At 39.8% G+C, this 18,670-nt stretch overlaps 1 protein-coding gene across 3 annotated transcripts in view; it reads left to right on the top strand.

Moving 5' to 3' along the window:
• The window catches only part of ptprq (protein tyrosine phosphatase receptor type Q), a 64,912-nt gene that overhangs the window by 42,962 nt on the left and 3,280 nt on the right, over nt 1-18,670 (top strand). For 2 of the 3 annotated variants that reach the window (XM_081608182.1, XM_008412413.3), the window contains 25 exons: nt 794-965; nt 2,194-2,514; nt 2,822-3,097; nt 3,200-3,351; nt 3,644-3,785; nt 6,785-7,060; nt 7,146-7,514; nt 9,542-9,651; nt 9,849-10,035; nt 10,123-10,361; nt 11,443-11,512; nt 11,854-12,012; nt 12,120-12,411; nt 12,519-12,592; nt 12,946-13,045; nt 13,168-13,296; nt 15,264-15,308; nt 16,012-16,038; nt 16,215-16,296; nt 16,882-16,972; nt 17,087-17,163; nt 17,262-17,396; nt 17,525-17,650; nt 18,275-18,420; nt 18,534-18,669. In XM_081608182.1, coding sequence (XP_081464308.1) covers nt 794-965; nt 2,194-2,514; nt 2,822-3,097; nt 3,200-3,351; nt 3,644-3,785; nt 6,785-7,060; nt 7,146-7,514; nt 9,542-9,651; nt 9,849-10,035; nt 10,123-10,361; nt 11,443-11,512; nt 11,854-12,012; nt 12,120-12,411; nt 12,519-12,592; nt 12,946-13,045; nt 13,168-13,296; nt 15,264-15,308; nt 16,012-16,038; nt 16,215-16,296; nt 16,882-16,972; nt 17,087-17,163; nt 17,262-17,396; nt 17,525-17,650; nt 18,275-18,420; nt 18,534-18,669 — 3,933 coding nt within the window. The remainder of the gene's footprint in view (nt 1-793; nt 966-2,193; nt 2,515-2,821; nt 3,098-3,199; nt 3,352-3,643; nt 3,786-6,784; nt 7,061-7,145; nt 7,515-9,541; nt 9,652-9,848; nt 10,036-10,122; nt 10,362-11,442; nt 11,513-11,853; nt 12,013-12,119; nt 12,412-12,518; nt 12,593-12,945; nt 13,046-13,167; nt 13,297-15,263; nt 15,309-16,011; nt 16,039-16,214; nt 16,297-16,881; nt 16,973-17,086; nt 17,164-17,261; nt 17,397-17,524; nt 17,651-18,274; nt 18,421-18,533; nt 18,670) is intronic. The other variant, XM_081608181.1, reaches the window with a different exon arrangement.

Here is an 18,670-nt window from a genome sequence, read left to right as displayed (position 1 = left end):
AAAAGAACGGTGATATTTAATTTTCAAGTATAATGCTGAATTTGTCTTCAGCCTTCCTGGTTCAGTACTTTGTAGAACTACATTTTAGTGCTACTACATCTGCAAGCCATCATAACACACAGATATGTATTGGTCTGAATCCTCGTACTGTAACACTCGCAGCACGTTTAGCTTCGTTCTCCTGCTGGTGGATGAACCTTCTGCCTAATTTCAAGTTTTTTGCAATCTATAAAATACTTTGCCCTGTTTTAGCTCCTCAGATAAGTTTAATCCTCTTACCTGTCCCTCCAGAAGAAATTCTAACATTTATTTTAAGTCTGTTAGTTTTTCTGGACAGCCATTTCTTTATTAGATATACAGTTGTACCATATGATTTCTACTTTTAAAGAAGAGATAGAACAACATTTTCCCTGATCTGTCTGATGTGCTCTTCAGAGTTTAGGATGCTCCTCACTGATCTTGAACGGATCTCTGAGGCTTTCATAAACTTATACTGGGTTTAAATGACACATGTTGACTCTTATTTACAGTAGCAGTGATGGATATTTGTCATTACCTTCACTGTATGCATTTTATACCAAAACACTGCTCTGATTTCTTCTTTTCAGCTTTTGATCCATGACTCCAGAAAGAAATCCATCTCATTTTAGGAGGGATGACAAATTCAGCTGCGTCTTGTGTCGATCAATACCTTTCTTGTTTATTTCTCACACGTCTCTGTACACAGACTACTTTGTGCAAATGCGGAAAAGCCTGACTCAGTTTGTGGAAATAACTATTTTTTTCCCCACAGAGAGTTCGAGTGCCAGACTTACCACCCCGTTACCTCCCTGACTCGCCCTTCATCTACACCCTGACTCGACTGATAGGAGGCAGCAACTACACCCTATGGATGACGTCGAGCACCGTACAGGGTGACGGAGGGGTCCAGTCAGAACCTATAAACCTGCTCTTACCAGAAGACGGTCAGTCAGAAACACAAACAAACCGCAGTCTGCATATATCTCCATAGAATTATAAAAAAAATATATCAAAATACCTATTTTATATTCCATTTAAGGCTAGAAAATATGAGTAATAATTCACAGCACTTCTTGAGGGCAAGTCTGCACTCTTTTTTTTCCACATCTTCTCTTACCTTGAAATAAAATTACATAAAAACTCTGCAATAAAGAGACTTCCAGGCAGGCAGTGGCTGGAGATAACTGTCAGTATGTTGGACTGTTTGGCTGTGACAGAATGGCATTTTATGCATGACAAATAAAAAAGAAGTGAGGGATTAAAAAACTAAAAATAAGGAGTAACTTTGGAAGAAACAGAGAACTGACTAGCTTTTTGAACGTTTATTTGGTTTTGTGGTGCCAAAGTAGTGTTTCCAAGGTGAATGAAATTGGCTATATTTATATTCAACATTTAATTTCGTTTTTTGTACCTAAAATTATTCTCTAGGTTTTTATGTGATTTTGGGAAAAATGGTGCAGACTTCCGCCAGACTTTGTAGAAAACAGATTTTGCTGCCATTTTGTAATGTTGACATTTTGTTTTTGAAGTATTCGCTGTCTCCGTATGTTCATACTGACCCTGTATCTCTGCCTGTGCTCCAGTTGCTCCACTATCAGCCAAAGATCGGACCTCCCGGGCAACTTGTCCCTCCTGCACAGCCAAGCCCAGCAGGGGCTGACTCACCGGGTCATAGACTCCTTATAACCATTATTTTTTTTATGATTATCTAGATCTTTGACATCCGCTTGATTTCCCTTTTGTTTAACTCTTTTCTACTCTGTGTATGATAAAGTGTTTCTAAAGGAGCTGAGAAGAACAGGATGAGTATTTCTTTTTATCTTTCGTTCTTACTTCTCTAAATTTTCAGTGTGCAACTTTTACTTCAAAGTCCCCCGTGTGCATTTCACATTGCGCTGTTGATATTATGCAGTAGCTGTTTTCTGTTCAACTCTGCTGTATTTCTGTAATGTTAATGCAAATTTCAATTGTTCTGATAAATGTAAATGAAATTATGACCACTAACTTGAAAGAATACTTTACATGACGCCCTAACTGTTTTGCTGTTTATTTCCTGTTGTACTGTGTTTTAATGATGGACACCTTCGTGATAATAAATTCTCCTTAATTGTGTTTGGTGTTTTAAGCAACGTTCAGTAAAGGTAACACCGTCTTACCTGTTTCCTTTTGCAGTGCCGAGTGACCCGGTCTCAAACCTGACAGCTCAGATCTTCAGCTCCACGATCATCATTGTGAGCTGGGATCCTCCCTCCGAGCCAAACGGCCGTCCCTACTACATCCTCACCTTGCAGGAGGCTGGCATATTCCCGAACATGAGCAGCACAGGGACCATGGCTGTGAACAAGACCATCAAGCAAAACACCACCGAGAATGTTTTCCTGTTTACCAGACTGAGGAAGTATTTTCCATATGTACTGACTGTTACTCCAGCAACGGGAGCTGGTCCTGCCTACAATCAAACCAGCACCATGTACCTGAGAACAGATGATGACAGTGAGTGTATTTATTTTTATGATTTCAACATCCAAATTTACTATACTGCATTCTCATTCGTGGAACTCATTATGGTCTGTCAAGCTGGTATAGCGGAAACCAGAACTTCACACAGTTGACTACAGTTGTCGCGATTTTAATCATTTACATTTCTGCACTACTTTGTGCTGGTTGGTCACATGGCATTCAAATAAAATACAATAAAATTTGTGGTTTTAATAACAAAACATCACATAAGCAACATCATGGCTGTATATACACAGACACACAGACAGCAGCACTGATGATTGTATGTTTCTCTCTTTAGTTCCCAGTTCTCCTCCGTTGCTGTTGTCAACTAGAAACCTTTCTTCCTCCTCCATCGCTGTGGTGTGGCAACGCCCTCTGGAGGCTAATGGAGAAATAACAGAGTACACCCTCACTTTGTCTGGACCTGGGGGCACAAACACAACGCAAGTCCCCGACACATCTGTCATCCTCACTAACCTAGCGTCGTTTACGGCTTACAACCTCACCATCATAGCTTCAACGCGTAAAGGCGCAGGGCCCAGCCTGCTTGTGCAGCTTCACACTGATGAAGCCGGTCAGTTAGAAACCAGATCCCAAAGATTTCTATAAGCGTGAAGTCAAGGTAATAATTTTCTATTTTGTTTTTTGTTTTTTCTGTGCTGTCTTTTCCCTCCAGGTCCTTCCTCCCCTCCCCGTAACTTGACTATATACAACCACACAGCCGTTTCCGTGTGGTTGACCTGGGAGCCTCCTCTGGAGCCTAATGGAGTGGTGATAAAGTACGGATTCCGGATCCGAGACTTCATCACACAAACCGTCACACATCGGGTACTGTTAATTTCACACACTGAAAGCTCCTTCACAATAACAACAGAACACACACAACCCAACACACACACACACGCAGGCACATACGCACACTCCACAGAACCACTCAGGAAGAATGCGCACGTACGTGGGGTAATTTCACACTCCACGTATTGCTTTGCGGTAATATTATCCTTAAACGCACGCGTGCATTTCTATGCTGATGCACTGATCTTATCCACTCCATCAGTGAATCTGGATATCTTAATCTTGTATGTGTGTTTTATTTGGTTGTGTGTTGGAACAAATGCAGAATTCCTCTGGTTCGTCGACCACAGAGCAGCTGTCAGGCTTCAGGCCTCACAGCTCCTATGAGATCAGTGTGTACAGTTACACCAGAGTGGGCCATGGGAATCAATTCAGCAGCCCTGTGACCTTCACAACCAATGAGTCAGGTAAAACACACACTGGGGAGAGTCACACAGACCCACGTTCCTTTAGTGTGAAAGGTATTTAGTACACGTTTGCTTTAAAAAAAAAAGACATCTTGGGGCAAATAGGATTTTAGCAATAAAAACTGTTTTATTTCAGTTTGTTTACAAGACATCTTATTTTACCTGTAACCTTAAGGGGAGAATGGGGCGATCCTTAACTATTGTCACTTTCTTTGAAGTGCATTTGCAGGTTGTGCAGTAAAGATGCAATATGGTAATCTCAAACCGAAAAAAAAAATTTAAGAGAGACTGTTTTTTTCTCATGAAAGATCTAAGTAACAATTTTTGTAAACTGGTTGCAACTGAGGCATTTATAATTAATGTTTTAATCTTGATTAAAGCGTTGGAAAAAACTGTTATTTGTAAAAAAAATAAAAAATCTTTCCGTTTCCTTACTCTATAAAACACAGATGTCTGTTTTCTTGTGGCCCCTCTTCAAGATGGGAAAGCTCCAAAAACCTTATTTATAAGTGAGGCAAACTTGATAATAAATCTGTGAAAAACTAAGCTTGACTAAACTTGTCTATACATAAATATAAAATTGGTGACTACAAAAACTTAAAATAACTGGAACAGTGTCAAGCAAAGCTGGGTGAGAACCTATTTTTATCTTTTCAACATGCATAGTGAAGAGGATGGCAAAATAAATAATAATAATACAAAAATCTTCAAAGCTCACTGTTTGAGAACTGCAAAGTGTTGCAGTAGAAATCTGCTTCTGCAATTAACGACAAACAGTTTCTCTAATTTTAACCCCAGAAGAAAGTGGAGCCCTTCCTCCAGGCCAGGGTCTACTTTAAGTGGAGGAGTTTAAATATCTGCCTTGTTCCTTGACGTTAAGGTACAGCGGGAAATGGTTAGACAGATTGGAACCTTATCTGCAGTAATGGGAGCGCAGCTGTGATCTGTTGAGGTGAAAAAAAAAACTGCTGAAAAAGAGCAAAGCTTTTGATTTATCTGTCTTTCTACATTCTACCCTTCAAAAAACGTGACTGCTCGGATGGTTAGACAAAGCGTTTAAACTTTATTTTTTGATGTTGATATACATTACTTTGATTTTCTAATTAGTTAAATACAACTTTATGTTTCGCTTAAGTTTAAATATGCTATGAGAGAAAAGGCCCGTGTCTCTTACTCACTCTTCTAAATGAAAAGGACAAGAGAGCGTGGAATTTAATTAAGGCAGATAAGCGTTGATTTCCATAAGTCACAAAATGGCAACAAGAAAAGGACCAGCCTAAACTTTTCTGTATCTACAATCAGAATAGAAATGCAAAGTTCAAAAGAACTGTAACTGTGGGAAATAAAGTTTACTCTGTGATCATGCACAAAGAGGAAGATTACATATAGAATAAAAAGGGAAAAAAACAGAGCTTTAATGTTGGTGTAGCTGTAGAAAACTACTGCAATAAAATATGTATTCATAAGAACTTTTAAAACACATTTTCTGTGGGTTCAAATAGATGTGAAGTATTGTATGTGAATTTTGTCTATGTGACTGATAAGAAATGCGTCTAAAGAGTCAGCAAAAAAAAAAAAAAAAAAAAAAAACAAAGAAGAAGAAAGAACTTACTTCCAGCGGTTATCGTTTCAAAAGGTCTGAGTCAGCTCTACAATGCATGCAATGCCGTGGAAGCTCATAAGGCTTATAGGTGGAAAATGCTTCAAAAAGTTTCTCTCATAGAGACGCGATAAAGTGTTTTGCTCAAAGTGCAAAGAAACATTTGAGGTCTGAGTCCACCAAAAAATTTGCACTTCTGTGACTTTGGACTCTCAGTAGCTGCTGTTTGAAACGCTCTGATCCTCTCCACTTTTTCAACCTGCGAGTAATCTGACACCTTCCACTATATGAAAATTGGTTTTAGTAAAAGAAGTCTGGTCGAAAAGTGTAATATTGGCTCTTCAGATGAAGAGATAAAAGTGGTATCCAAAAATAGCTAAAAGTACCTGGCATTCACTGTAACTGGAAAAAGTTTAGTTGTTAGTAACAAGTTTCTGTTTTTTAGGACAATGTGAGATTGAAAAAAAAAAAACATTCTTGACAATTGTGGAACTTTTTTTCTCATAAAAATGTAATTATTCTCAGCAAAAAAAAAAAAACCCTGAGTCTTTTTCACAGTGACATTTATTAATTTTGTGTATGCAGAGCTGATGGGTAGTGGGGGCTGATGGTGACAGCCTATCCCAGCTGTCACTGTGAGCAGTGATCACCCAGGGAAGATTACAAATCCATCACAGGGCCAAACGTAGATACACACAATGCAAACATGGTTTCTTGCTGTACAGTGAATCAGGAGTCGCATATTTTGTGCTTTCATGCCGTTCAGCCTTTGATAACAGCAGACTTCATTTAACAGGTTTAGAGATAACATCTAAGAATTTAAAGATTATTGGATGCAGTAGGTGTTAACCTACTAAGATGTAAAGGTCCAGCTAAATTTACTTGTTGGAGAGGAAGACATTGGTCAAAGAAAAAAACTGAAGTTTTTAGCTGCAATATATATGGCAACATGTGGAAATGTGCTGGGCCTTTGAAAGTTTTTGAAGGAAGTCTCTGCAAAGAAGGATGTTTGTGGAGCTGGAGATAAAAATGAGAAAAAATCTTGAAAAAACCAGGCTACATAACCCAGAGTCCATCATTGCTGTGTAATTGTTGAAAACAAAAACAAGAATTACATGAAAATATTCAAGGATATTAAAAGCTAATCATTTTGGTGCTACAACAAAATGAACCAAAAAAATATACTGAAGAAGTTGCAATCAATTAAAAAAAATATATGTGTAACATAATTATTGTTTAGGTTAGTTCATAATAATTATTTAATAGTAAAGAAAATCTGCCAGTAGACAATTACTCTTTCAAAACTTAACCGATGCAGAAATCTGGTTGAACTAAATATAGCTATAAAATATGTTGAAATTAAATTTGGCCTCTTGCTTTCTTCTGCACCTGTCTGTAGTCTCCGATGCTGTAGGGAATTTATCCTGCTCAGGACTGAGCTGGGATTCTGTCGAACTGTCCTGGGAAGTTCCAGCCAACCCGAATGGACAGATCCTGTTTTACGAGATCACAGCGGAGGTCGACGTGCAAGCCTTTACCCACCAGGCCTACGCACCACAGTATAAGGTGACCGGGCTGTCACCAGACCAAGAGTACGCATTCACTGTAGTTGCGGTAAACTCTGCAGGACCAGGAGACGGCCTGAACTGCACAGCATTCACCCTTTCTGAATCGGGTTAGTCACGTTAAGTGTTTCGTTCTTCACAAAAATACCATGTTTGTTTTGTATTTGAAACTAACTCGTCTTTGCCTCCTGACAGTTCCAACCGCTCCTCGCTTCCTGTCCATCTCTGAGGTCACAGCAACCAATGTGACACTTCGGTGGGCAGCGCCGGTCTCCGTTCCTGGCCTGCTGAAAGAGTATCATGTTGTGGCTCAGCTGATTTCAGCTGTTTGCGAACCAAACACACAGGCTGCTGTCCTGCCAACCCCAGAGGACAGCATGGCCTTGCACTGCGTGGAGGACAATTTTAATGTGTCAGTGAATGCCTCAGATGGTGCTGAAGAAGCCAGTGTCATCCTCCAGTCCCTGGCTAAATACAGACGCTATCGCTTCAAAGTGGCTGCTGTGACCAATGCTGGACCTGGAGAATATGCTGAGTGGATTTATGCATACACCCTGGCTGGAAGTAGGAACACAAACTATTGATGTGACCTTTATGTGTTGTCTAATTAGACTTGGTAGCTATACAGGGCGCCACGTAACATTTGACTAATACCTTTTGGATTTGTACACAGACAGATTAATTAGATTATAGAGAATGTACAACTTTCTATATAAAAATGTGAAGAAAATCAAATTCAATCAATAGGATATTTTCTCCCTTCATACGGTCACACCTGAAAGTCTTAATGTAGTGTAGCATAATGCTTTCCAACAGGTTATTAAAAATAATCCTGCACGGGCGCATCTTCATATTGCTCTTAAGCTGCCCTCATTCACCAGGTTTAATATTAAAGCTATTATTACATCAATCTGTGTATCTAATTTTAAATCTCCATAGTGATATTGTACCGCTGAGCTTCGATCTTTATCAACATAATCGTGCAGGAACTTATCACAAATAAAAGTTTGAAGCATGTTTTGTGCATTTGCATTTAATCTCAATCAAATTAGATGAAATCTTACCACAAACTCTCAATGGGGTTTAAGTATGGAGACTGGAAAGAGCAGGAATGAGCAGGAATGATATGCACATTTAAAAAAAATAAATAAATAAAAATAACCCAGGTCAGGGCACTGGAACACAAAATGTCAATAACTGAGAGCGTAAAGGTGGGTCTTTGCTGCAAGCCAGTGTCCTGCAGATTCTTTGTAGCCCCTCTGACCTTACCTGGAGTGATAAAACAGTTTCAATTTTTAGACATCCATTGTGTCTCTAATTCCAGGTCAAATGCCTTTTTGCATAGAATTGCCATATTTACAAGGATAAAGAACTCGAAGTCACAAATTAGTAAAAACTACCAAAATATCCCTGCACATTTCCCTATAGCTCTAAATGACAGGTTTTTCACTCCTAAATCATTAATGCATACTTAGACATCAGGTTTTTTAAAAAAACAAACAAAAAAAAAACATCATAAATCATAAATCTAAAGACACGTTGTCCAGTATTTCAATCTGTCCAATTTTTGTTTAAGTCTGACTGTTTTTTTTTTCTCCTGAAGAAAATGAAATGACATCAGACTTATATATTGCTTTTCAACCCTCAAAGGGCTCTTGAAGGCTATTTGAAAAAACAAACAAGCAAACATTCTCACAATATGATACTCCCACTTTAATATTTCACGATCGGTAATGTTTGTTCAACGAGATGTGCATTGTTTGTTTGTTTGTTCTTAAAATGTGCATGCAGGCAAAAAGTGCCATCTTGGTCTGATTTAACCAAAGCATCTTTTTCCACATTTTTACTGTGTCCCCTTCATGGCCTGGGGGAAAATTCAAGCAGGACTTCCTTATTGCTTTATTTTTGCAATGACTTTCGTTATGCTGCTCTTCCAAAAAAAAGGCAATATTTGAGGAGAGTCTGGATAATAGTTGTCCTGTCAATAGATTTTCTGCTCTTCTGAGATTTGGATCTCTGCAGCTCTGATTAATGCTCTCCTTACCTGGCCTACCAGTTTTGGAAGTGCAGCAGTTTTGATGGATTTGCAATTTCACTATTTTCATTTTCAAATGATGGATTGAACAATACTCTGTCAGACGTTCACAGCTTTGGAGGCTGCTTTACACCTAAAACTATGTGCTCTTTTCCATCCTCTTTACTGTTATGTACTTCTTTATTTTGGTCTATCATTTAAAATCCCTGAAGTTTGTGGTAATTACATTAGAGAGTTATCAGTACTTTTCCAAGGCTTGCAGTGATTATACCATGATTTAGTTGTCTTATTTTGGCAAACACATTCCGTGTCACAGCCTGTATTACCATAATGACTTTACTACCTAATATATACTTTCAGAATTAAATAACGTACGTCCCCTAAAGGCACTAAGGCAAGCAAAAAAAGTCACGTAAAGTTTGCTTACTTGGAATCCAATAAATGACCTCAATTTCTTTGATTTTGTTTTGTCCTGTGTGATTAATGTGTTTCCAGGCTTATATGGAGCCACTGCATTTCAGAAAATCACATATTTTTGCTTTTCTCCCCTCCTTAGATCCTGATGCTCCTCCTCGTGACCTTATAGTGATCCCAACCTCCACCAGCCTCCGGATTTCGTGGGAGGTTCCGGCTGTTCTCTCGGGACCAACTTCATATCTTGTGCAGGTCGCCTTCCTGAGCCATAACCTCTGTAAAAATCAAAACATGTAGCTAGTTAATAATACATTACTTTACTTGGAAAGACAACTATTGGCTTTCCTTGGTCAGAGTTTTAAAGCATCAAATGAAGCACAGATTATTGCATTGTGCATGGAATGACAATTTATTTATAATAATCATCATGAACTTTGTTGTTACCTCAGGTGGATGGTCCTGGTGTGAACATCTCAATAGTTCGGTTCCCAGAAGAGTTGACAACAGTCTTTGTGACAAACTTAACAGCTTTCAACCTTTACGCCGTGACTGTCACCGCCTTCACTGGTTCGGTAGAGGATGCTGGCAGTGACGGGAAAGCCGTCGGGCCTATTGTCTTCCAGACACGGGAGGAAGGTACAGGAGTAAAACCTTATCATTATTTTTTACCTTATTTCTTTGCTTTTACATCATGCCTTATTGTTATATATTTTTTTTGTACAGAGCCGAAAGATCCTCCCAAAAATGTGACAGTCTCTGCTGTCCCAGAAAGAGTGAACCTGGTCAGGGTGAGCTTCAGTCCCCCCGAAGAGCCTAATGGAAACATCACTGCCTATTACGTCTTTGTGTATGAGAAGGACCAGCTGGTGAAAAACATGAGTCTCGATAAAATCCACGGAGAACCAAACATGCTGTTTGCTTTCGTGGAAGGCCTTAAAGGAGGGCACACCTACAGCATACAGGTGAGGAAAAACCTCATCTCATTTACCAGGGAGACTGGAGGAGATTTTTTTTTTTTTATGGAGCAATTTTGTTACTTTTGTATTAACAGACTTCATACATGTTTTTCTTAAATGTCTTCATAGTGTGATTGATTGTGATTTTTCACGAGACTGATGTTTCAGTCCCCAATGTGCACTGTGTGACGCGTGAAACCATTACTCCAAAACAAACAAGCCAGACTGTAGTTGGCAAATGAATACTGGAACAAAGACTTTCATTTTTAGAGATATTTCCTGTTGTCTGATGAAAATAAAAAGAACTGGCCATAATGACCTGCGAACGCCATGACAGTTGAGGCAGTATTATGCTGTGGAGTTGCTATGCTGCAGAAGGAACTGGTGCACTCGATAAAACAAGTCCACCAGCAAAAGAACATTATTTGGAAATATTAATGTAGCCATTTTTTGAAGACATTAATAAGCAAATCTCTGACGCATTCTCTCTGCCATTATTATGTCAATTCTAACTGACCTAGAACAAGAGAAGTTTGTTCTGACTTTTCTTAAGACAATGAGAAAAAAAAGGTGTATGTGTCTCTTTTTTATCCAGTGTGGGTATACTTCTGGTCTCAATTGCATTTTGTGCAATAACCTTTATGAATCAAGTCCACAACAAAAGCAAATGGCAAGTAAAAAAATGAATAGAAGCGGTTGGATTTCCTCATGAATTCCCACCTGAGTGTCTTGTGTTGGGTATGGGATTAAAAGCTGTTCAATCGGTCGCAGTGCTGTTGTCTGATGTGTGGAGACATGTTGGTTTTTATCTGACAGCGGGGAGACAATGATCAAAAGTTTTCTTTTTTGTCCTCAACACAGCAGAACTCTTTCATTCTTCTTCCAGATCATGGTGTGTTTCCGACAGTGAATGTGCATGTCATGGGTCTGGACACTCACGCTTTCATGAAGCAGCAAAAACCCAAAAATCATGTTTTCCACTTCCTTAGACCTTTTGGGGGCTTAACTTAGAAATGGTTTGACACCTTCCTGTGCTTATCCCCTCTGTGCTGTCTTCCCTGATTTCATGTGTCTGTTCTGTTTGTAGATTGCGGCAAGAAATGGGGCGGGCAGGAGCCCACTCAGTCCACAAGTCCAGATAACTACAGGGATTAAAGGTACAAGCCCCTTTGTGCTCAAGGGTGTGTCTTTTCTTTTTGTTGCAGTGATTTAGCAAAATTATCTCGCAGAGTTGTAGCTTTAGAGCAGGTGTTCTGGGGTAGGCACATTATGACACAATTAATGTGACATCAGCTCTGTAATGAAGGCAATTTCCATGTTATGTATTTCATCTTTTGCTGTAACAGGTAAAACCTCACACACGCAATGTTTCCCCAGATAACTGTGTGTGTGTGTGTGTGCGTGTGTGTGCGTGTGTGTGTGTGTGTGCGTGTGCGTGTGCTTGTGCGTGTGTGTGTGTGTGTGTGCGTGTGCGCGTGTGTGCGCATGTGTGTTTTAGCCCCATCCAAGCCAACCCAAATACCCCAAGCAGTGCTGGGCCAAGGAGGGGTTTCCATGGTAACCCACAGGAGCATAACCATCCACATGCCTGCCTGTTTCTATAGTGACGACAACGGACCAATCGCAAAAATCCAGGTCATCGTGGCCGAGTCAGGGGGTATGACAGTAATCACTTTTTAGTTAAATACACTTGAATTTCTCCTTTTTTTATTATTATTATTAGAGCTCACACTCATGCATTCTCCAACTTTTATTCTGTCACAGTGAGGGACAATGAGAACCTGACCAATTGGAGGAGAGCCTATTTTCACCGTCCTGCTCCTTACTTCACTGACGCGGGGTTCCCCAACCCCACCTGCTTAGCGAGGGTCAGGGCAGCAGGTGCGGATGTGCTCGTCGGAGGCGGTCGCAGTGTGTCTGGAGATGACCCGTCGCTGCTGAGGCACAACCACACCATCACAGAAACCTACATGATTGGAGAGAACGACAGCTGCATGGGACAGAACGACACAGATCTTTTCTGCAACGGACCTCTGAAGCCCAACACTGTCTACGTGTGAGTGTGCTGGAAGCATTCCGAGCAATGAAATGTTTTTAAAAATTGAAATAGGCTTTGAAAGAATAAAAAGCTCCTGTTGTTCTGCTGCTGTTTTGTAAAAACAGGTTTAAATTCAGAGCCACGAACACCAAGGGCCAATACACAGACTCTGATTTCTCAGAGTATATCAGAACTACAGGTAGGTCTTCAAGAAAAGACCAAGCAATAATTACTCATCTTAGAAAGAATTGAACTTAAAGTACTATGCAAAAAATTTAAATGAGCCCTCATTTATTTAGTTTGCCTCTAATACCATAATAAAGCAACCAAAGTCCAAAAGCAAACTTCAAATGACTTTCTTGAACATAATTGAAGTTGCATATCGTATTTTCAGTTCACTGTGGAAAAAAATAGGTTCATATACTTCATTAAAAGCCCAACATTGTGATGGAATTCATTCTGATGTTGGGTGTAAGCAAAGTTCTGATAATAAGCATATATTGTTCTTGCTTGTTGTTAGGTTGCTTTAATGCTTTCTCTCTCACTTTGCAGCGGATGGACTACTGACCAAAGAGGAACAAATCATCCTGGGTGTTTTGCTGTCATTCTTTCTGGCTGTGTTCCTCATCCTCCTTATCTGTTGCTCAGTCAAGTGAGAGCAATCAAAAGCACATGAAACAACTGTATAATATCATCACCGCATAATTTAAACGTGTTAGTTTTTTGTTTTTTTTCCCAGTGATGTTAACTGCTCTGTCGACGTTTTGTTTCCAGGATCCATCAGCGTAAGAAAGAGGGCGGGACTTATTCACCCAGGGAGGCAGAGATCATAGAGACAAAGTGCAAATTAGATCAACTGATTGCTGTAGCAGATATGGAGCTGAAACAAGAAAAGCTCAATCGGTAAGCCTTTCTTGGTTTTAATATAGAACCATCACTTTGCCAATTTGTGTAGAAGCAGACTGTTCAGCTTTAAACTTGATTTAGCTATGCAAGACAAGATTTCAAATCTATGTGAACAAGGTGAAAACCCTCTTTGCTGCTGCCAACTTGATGTGCAACTCCTGTCAGCGCAGGATCATCTGGCGGTGTTGAGTTTGTTCAAAAAATAGACACAGTAGCTGCAGCGGCAACAAGACACAACACAGCATTGTGGCTTTGTAATTTCCCTTCCCTTCAGTTCTCAGCAGAACAGAGAAATCATTCTGTCTCCTTTATTCCCAGCCAATCTCTGCTACAAAACAGGAATCCAACTTTTCAGCTTCTTTTCTTTGCTTGCAGAGAACAAATTGTCCCACAACTTGGTAGAAAACCCCACTAACAAACATTGAAAATGAATCCATCCATCCATCCATCCATCCATCCATCCATCCATTTTCTTACAAAAAAAAAAATATATATATATATATATATATATATATATATATATATATATATATATATATATATATATATATATATATATTTATTTTATTTTTTTTAAATCAACGACTTGATCAAAACCCTGCTTGTTAGCACTCATGTCCTCCAAAGCCATCAGGAAAGTCAATAAAGATTTTCTATTGCAAACATTTCTATAAAGCCTTACAGTAGAGTATTACTGGGGAAAATAATTTCTTCCTGCAAAAGGCTCCAGCTGTATTTCAGTGTGATTTATGAGCTGTCCCACATGCGTTCATGTGGAGGTATGTCCACAGATTTTCAATTATGCCCAGGTCAGATGAAAAGGCAAAGCCTACAGTGGGATTTTTATTCCACTGTAGAAGCTCTTTTATCTTCTGTTACCTCCCATGTGTTGGTTTTGGCTTCCAGAGTTTTCTGTTATTTATTGAATGTGTCCTGTGAAATATTCCTATGTCAAAGGAGCCAGAGGATCATTTATCAGTCTCGCTGCACTTTGCCATTTTTAATTTTCTACCTTATTCTGCATAAATTTGCTCATCAGGCCAAATACATTTTTTTTCACATTACTGGATTTGGCTTGAGTGTATTTCTTTTTGTTGTTAAGAAGGTGTATTTTTTTTTTTGACCCATTAATGAAAGTCATACATACCTTTGTAATATTAGATCAGAATGTCAGCACTCGTACATTATCTTAACCCAGCAAAACTTTGGCTTTGATTTGCATCTCTTTCTATTCTTTAAGGACGTTGTAACTGTTGTCACCTCACCTCAAAACACTCATATCCAGATTTTATTTATTACTTGGGAGTAGTTCAGGACATGTATTTTAATTCACTCACAAAGTGACATGTTATTATTACTGCAGAGTCATAGAGTCAGAACTTTCTTTTCTTCTGTGTTGATGGTTTACTTCAGCAGACGCCCCCTGATTAAATGTTTGCAGGCTAAATCAAATATACAAACAGAAACATATTCTTACTGCGTTTTTGTGTCAGCGGTCGGAGCGAATTCATCGATCCGTAAATTTGATACCTGCTCTCTTCAAATGAGACCTGAAATGATTATTTCTAGCCGCGAGTCTAAAAGCCTCCTGAACTTCACTCCTTTTTTTTTCTCTCAGAATTGTCTTTTATCTTTACGAGCAGAGGGACGATTGCAGGTGACTCATCTGCCTACTAAAATATTTAGAATGACAGTTCTGCCTCTACACGGACTGTTCACTCACTTTTCATACTACAGGCATTTCACTGTAGTCATTTGGGCAGCGTCTCTCGTCTCCTCCTCTCTGATATGACCAGAATATCATCCTGGCTCTGACAGCACAGTGAGAGCTGTTTAAACACGACTTGTCTCGCAGTTAAAGTAACACACCTTTCCTTGTCACTTCCCAACTCTCCTTCAGCGCAGACGTTTACATCCACTCACACAAGCTGTCTTTCTCTCACTGAACATTTGTCTCCCACCAGGTATTCTTCCTTCTTCTTTAGGCGGAAAGAGATTTATGTCATCCAGTAAGTTGGGCATTTAGTGTGTGTGTGAGGCTCATTTTGACATGTTTGCATGTTGTATTCTTGTTTTGTTTTTTTTTTCTTTTAATTCCTCATAAAGTGTGTTTGCCTGTATGTGTGTGTGCGTGCGTGCGTGTGTGTGTCATCATGTTGCCTATTTAGGCTTGCGTCAAGCCCTCCATCTGTGCAGTTTTAGAAAAGCTTTTGTGGAGGCTGATAGTTCATTGAATCAGTGACATCAGTGTTTTACCAACTGCCTGCATGTTTTTCTCCATCCCTAGTAGAGGGATGAACAGCTTTGCTGAAGCTCCTCTCCGTAAAACCGTTTTAATTTGTTTATGCAGCCTGAAATTTCTTGGAAGACAGGGGGGCATAAACAGTAAGCTTCATCAACTGTCGAAGACCCGAGTAGATCCCACAGGAAAAGACCTGTGGGATCCATGTAACCATGAAACCAATCGTGTCATGGTTTCATGTAACCAATCGTCATTGTCATTTGGATGAAAATTGAGGCATGCATCAGTGTTGCGTGGATTAGATTTTTTTAAAAATGGTTTAACCCTCTTTTCTAAAGGGGTTTTTCTAAACACATATCTCCGTGTACTTTCTGCTGCGAGGATTAGTTAAATTTTTATGGACAGCAATGCCAAAGTGTGGGCTGCGATCATTGCATTAATTTGTTTATTTTGCTTCTATTTTCGTCCAGGCTGCTCAGCTACAGGAAGTCGCTCAAGTAAGTCATCTTTTATAAATGATGTGAGCATGCACGCAGCAGCTGCTGGAGGAATCAGCATGTTCTGCATGGTTCCGCGCCTCTCGTAACCTAAAATAAGTTGACGTAGAATGGCGCATTGTTGACTCTGTCTGTCGCTCACAGTCAGTGCATTTCTCTCCCGTCGTCTCTGTCAGGCCTGTCAACAAGAAATCCTTCCTGCAGCACGTAGAAGATCTGTGTGCCAACGACAACGCAAAGTTCCAGGAAGAGTTTTCGGTAAATGTTTGGCTAAAACCCAGAAAGGCCCGAGCCCAGCATATGTAGCACCTTGCAAAAGTGTTCAGAAATCTTGGACTTGTCCTCATTTATTCATGTTTCTACCACATATTTATAGGTGTTTAATTTGGATTTTATGATTGAATAACACAGAGTAGTACATGCATAAGGCCTCATGCAAAGCATGATTTCTAAAAATGACTTTGAATACAGAAATTACAAACAGAATTGCTGACGGGATTCTTTTGCCAAACCGTGAAAAACAGGTATGCATGAGAAAATATTTTGAAGGGTAAAGATTTTGGATTTTCACATAATGTTGCCTTCCAGCCCTGCATTAATGTTTGTGTTTCCTTCTCTTCCCAGAGTAGCAACAAAATCTCAAACCCATAAATCTTACCCGACTGCACAGAACCTCTGAAGCTCTCATAGATTTCCAATATTGAATGTCTCAATTAGTGTGATCATTTTTAATGAGACAAATCAAGTTAGTTTTGTAAGGTTCAAAGTAACGGCCCAGTGAGTTTATGTGAATGCTAATGTGAATGTGTTTGATTTTTTTTTTCTTATTAATTATTCCTCCAGGACCTCCCAAAGCTGCTGCCGGACCTGGCCACCACAGACGCCGACCTGCCGTGGAATAAATCCAAGAACCGCTTCCTCAACATCAAACCCTGTATGTGGTTAGACTAGAAATGAGCCCTATGAGTCTTATTTTCTGTTTCATTGTGCCTCCACAGAGCTGCATTTCACACTGTTCACTGAACAGTTTTCTCCGTTCTGCATTTAGACAACAACAACCGAGTGAAGCTGCTCTCAGAACCAGGCATGGCAGGATCAGACTATATCAATGCAAGCTTTGTCTCGGTGAGCTTTCACTACAAACAAAAAAAAAAAGTAAAAACTGCCATAAACTCTGATCAGAGGTATATTTTGAGGTTTATGTTCTCATTTGCTCTTTGCAGGGTTACTTATGTCCCAATGAGTTCATAGCCACTCAGGGTCCTCTGCCCAGCACGGTGGCTGACTTTTGGAGGATGATCTGGGAGACTGGAACCCGCACTGTTGCCATGCTCACGCAATGTTACGAGAAAGGCAGGGTGCGTCGTTACAGACATGACAGAAATCAGAGCACAAGTAACATTTCGGGTCTTCCCTCCATGAAGGGATAAACACTTTTCTGAAGATCTGACAAAATGCTTTGTGTGCTGCGCTGTTGACATTTCAGATTCGGTGTCACAAGTATTGGCCTGAGGACAACAAGCCAATGACGGTGTTTAGTGACATTCTCATCTCTAAAGTGTCAGAAGAAGTGCTTCCTGATTGGACTGTCAGAACGCTGAAAGTAGAAAAGGTAGCAATGCCTCCTGAATACAAACACACGACTCTTGAGCACACACATGCGTTGCTCTCCAAACGTACAGGTACACCTGAACGACATTTGTGGAGAAAGCCTTCTCACTTTGATAGGAAGCAAGATAAACTCCGGCCTTCATTTGGCTTTGTGTATCACTTTTGAGTTACGGCTGTGATTGTAGATAAGGGCAACCTTTGGCAAGTAGATCCTTCCTTGTTGATATTTTTTTTGGATTATGAAGAGCAACACATGTCAACGATTCTAAAAGAAATTTACAAAAACTTTGGCAGCGGGATTGATTTAATAGAAATTATTTCCTTGTTTCCTGGAGATATGCACCGACGGGCCACGACAGTGAACAGATAAACGGGTGTAAAAACTTTATATTTTAGTGTAATACTACTTGACATTTAGCAGAGTTTTTGCTCAACTTTAGATTGTATTGTTGTCATTCACATCAAGGCAAGTCAAGTTTATTTGCGTAGCACCTCTCAGTGGATCAAAGGGATTTACACCAATTAATTATAAGCTAAATAAGGTACAATTTCCTAATAATGAGTTGAGCATTTAACATGTTACCCTCATTTTTTTACACTAACCCAGATCTATCGCTCTCTGCAGCATGGTCACTACATTTTAGTCAAACACTTCAACTACACTTCATGGCCTGAGCACGGGGTCCCAGAATCCTGCAGCACCTTGATTAAGTTTGTCAAAGCTGTCCGAGCACATCGCCATGACAACTCCACCATAGTGGTCCACTGCAGGTGGGTTTAAAAGAATATTATTGATTATAAATCAGTTATAACTGCTTATAAATAGAAGCACATTCCCAGGTCCTGGTGTAAGAGTGATTTGGGTTTTCTCGTTGTTCCCTCAGTGCGGGCGTGGGAAGAACAGGCGTGTTCGTTGCTCTCGATCACCTCATTCAGCACGTCAGAGATCATGACTTTGTGGATATTTACGGGCTGGTGGCTGAACTGCGCAGTGAGAGGATGTGCATGGTGCAGAACCTGG

The sequence above is a fragment of the Poecilia reticulata genome, chromosome 6 (genome assembly GCF_904066995.2).
Source record: "Poecilia reticulata chromosome 6, P_reticulata-male-v2, whole genome shotgun sequence".
NCBI classification, from domain to species: Eukaryota; Metazoa; Chordata; class Actinopteri; order Cyprinodontiformes; family Poeciliidae; genus Poecilia; species Poecilia reticulata.
The sequence above is the reverse complement of the archived record's forward strand: the minus strand, read 5'-3'. Positions and strand labels throughout refer to the sequence as shown.